The following is a 3,134-nucleotide window of genomic DNA, read 5'->3' as shown; positions in this document are numbered from 1 at the left end:
AAGCAATGCGGATTGCGGAAGTTGAAAATTTTATGAAATGACATGTTTGCGAAGTGCAAACCGCGATTTTTTAATCAAACAAAAATTTATGACATTCGAGCCGCGAGATTTCATACCTACTGAAATTATATGATATTAGAGCCGCGATATTACAGACAAAAATAGGACTTTTCCAGACTAGAGCTGGGGTAACAAAGACCATCACTTTTTTTGAAATTACATCAAAACTATGAGAGGCAGGAGCCAGCAATTTATGGTGAGTAAAGCTAGAGTATAGACCTGTATTTTGCATGTTTCAATTTAAGTTTAACTCATCTGGTAAAAAAATGGCATTGTTTCGAAATAAAAAAAGTGGTCACTGGTCAAAGTTAGTAAGTTACCACATTTTATTACGGTACCTAATTTTTCAACATGGAAATTCAATTATTGATGAATATATGGGAATTCTTGATATAATATGCATATTTTCAATTCCAATAGGCCTACAAAAGCGTCAGTCACTCTCACTCAGTCTAATGTAGAAAATAGACACCTACCTACCTACCTTCAATTCGCTTGGTGATTGTTGAAAAAACATGGTCGATCGCATTTTGCAGATTCTCAAAAGTAGTCACACAGTTATGGACGTGTTGAGCTCTTGATTGATCAGGGGGAAGAACAGGAATTTCGTAGAGGACCATCGTGCTTTTCGTAGTTTTGAATCGTCAGATGTTAGGTTATCTTCAGGCTTCATCTGTCCACGGTCTTCGTCATTGTCGCTTGACACCCGTGCAGAGTGCAGACTACAGAGAGCCAGAGACGCGAACAATCCGCCCACAGGCCACAACTCACAATCACAACACAAGGCAGAAGAATGAAATTAATCAACAAAGTCAAATTGATAATTCGTTCGGCCTTTAAATCCAGCTCAAAAAAGGTTTTGCAAACAAACCCAATATATCATACACATTTTGTCTGGTATCGACAGTAGCGCGGCGGCAATCGTAGTGTGTCTATTTATTCCTCTCTGTATTCTGCTTGGAGCATGTGTTTCTAAGGTTATGACCTATGTCTTGTCCATACAACAACGGTTCTAAGAACGCCAAAAGGTATTCAAATGACTATGAACTGTTCTTATAAATATCCTAAAAGTAAGATCACCGTGGAGTTTATTTGCGTCACGATGAATGTTCCAACAAAAACTAATTGAGAATGTACAGTTTTTAGTATAGTATAATATAAGATAGTCTTGACTGGACTGGCCTTTTGATCAGATATTTTCAAGGGACGGTGGATTTAAGGAAGGGGGGTATACCCTAAAATTTTCGGATTTGGCTTTTCAGGTATTTAGTATCATCTTAAAGCTGACATTCTGCCCTATCCAATGATACCACTGCGATCCCTGTAAATGAATTTATACGTACATGACGGCTCTTTAAAGAGGGGCGGGTGGGGGAGTTCCTTCACTAATTAGATACAAGGTAATTAGCTGCTGAGCATTTTAAATATAGTTTCTTCTTGAGTTGTGCTGCAGTAACGTGCTTAGTCTCATCTTAAAGCTGACATTCAGAGCATTCCAACGATACCACTGCGATCCCTGTACGTGAATTTATACGTACACGGCTGCTCTTTAAAGGGTGGACGGGGGGGGGAGTTCCTTCAGTAAATAGATGGGAGGTAATTCGCTCGCCAACACTAGATATATGGTTGTTTCTGGCATCAAGGCTCAGTCACCCTCCTCGCTTCGTACGGAGAGGTGTACTGCAAGTCGCTGCTACCATCCTTGAGTGGAAGGAAGCTACAGAAGCCTGTAGTTTGGTATCTATTGTACATTGAGTGACTATTTCAAGGCGCGCGGGACTTTGTCGCGTTGTCCTGAAAAGTTTAACTTATTATTACGGAAAACCTATCTCCTCCTAGAGTTTTGAAGCTACAGCGATGAGACATATACGTGATATACCATTTGATTTGTAAAGACCATACCTATCGAGTAACGAAGCCCTTTTTACCACGTTTTTTTTTACTTCGTTTCGTGTGTGTCTGTCATCAAAAATTCAAACCTTAATTTAGAGTACTTCTAAACATCCTAGTAAGTTGAAATTTGGCATGCATGTTTATGCTGCCTAAAAATTCAAGATTTGATCATCAGAAATAATAATTAAAAATGTAAAAAAAAATTATAAAGTAAAAAAAAACACTAAAAATTCACGGTTTATAATTAAATTTTTTTCTCGAACATCCACACTTGCCAACCCTGGAAATTGATTTGAATTACTAAAATTGCTAACTAAAAAGTAGAAAATAAATAAATATAAAAAATATTTTTAAAAACCACGTTTTTCTGGTTTTTAAAAAACTAAAAATAGTGAAATAAAACATATAAAAAAAACTTTTAAAAACCACGTTTTCTTAACGGACAAAAAAGAAAAACATTCACTCTTACATAACATTACACAACATTTTACATAACTTAAATGTTATGTAGGAGTAAATGTTTTTCTTTTTTGTCTGTTAAGAAAACATGGTTTTTAAATGTTTTTTTATATGTTTTTAACACGTTTTTCTTTACTCAGCTTCGCGTTTGTTTGTTTGTTGTTAACATTGACAACGAAAATTTGCCCACTTCTGATTGCTCTAGACTCTATAGAGATCTGAAATTCGGCATGCAGGCTATTTTCGCCTAACAATTTCAGATATAATAAAAAAAACTATAGCTATTAGAGACCTAAATTAGTTTATTTGAGTAAAGTATATAAATACTATATATATAGTATGACGAGCGGGCGCTCACGTTATAGACGAGCAGGCGCTGACGCTGCGTATCATCTATACGTACGTCAAGGCAAGTAAATTGGCTCGCAACAACGTTTTTCATGTGTAGCAACGGACTAAAAAGGAGAAAATAAAATACTTAAAAAAAACTTTTTAAAAAACCACGTTTTTCTTGTGGACTAAAAAGTAGAAAATAAATTGTTGCTCGCCCCAAAAAACGTGGGTCGGCCTGTACGTTCACCATCAAATTTCCAAAATTCGTGTGTTGTGTGCTTTTCGCTTTAATCATAAATCTGCCCGACACACGTTTTTTTGGGCGAGCAACAATTTATTTTCTACTTTTTAGTCCACAAGAAAAACGTGGTTTTTTAAAAAGTTTTTTT

At 36.1% G+C, this 3,134-nt stretch overlaps 1 protein-coding gene across 3 annotated transcripts in view; it reads right to left on the bottom strand.

Moving 5' to 3' along the window:
- The window catches only part of LOC108677852 (WASH complex subunit 1), a 43,208-nt gene extending 42,195 nt beyond the window's left edge, over positions 1–1,013 (bottom strand). For all 3 annotated transcript variants that reach the window (XR_007156613.1, XM_018166150.2, XM_018166151.2), the window contains exon 1: positions 545–1,013. Coding sequence is in view for 2 of the 3 variants with exons in the window: in XM_018166150.2 (XP_018021639.1) it covers positions 545–680 (136 nt within the window). In the remaining variant the exon portion in view is untranslated. The remainder of the gene's footprint in view (positions 1–544) is intronic.
- Between the last annotated feature and the right edge of the window lie 2,121 nt (positions 1,014–3,134).

The sequence above is a fragment of the Hyalella azteca genome, unplaced genomic scaffold, assembly GCF_000764305.2.
Source record: "Hyalella azteca isolate HAZT.00-mixed unplaced genomic scaffold, Hazt_2.0.2 contig4008, whole genome shotgun sequence".
Lineage (NCBI taxonomy): Eukaryota > Metazoa > Arthropoda > Malacostraca > Amphipoda > Hyalellidae > Hyalella > Hyalella azteca.
Note: the sequence above shows the minus strand (reverse complement) of the source record. Positions and strands in the feature narration are given on the sequence as shown.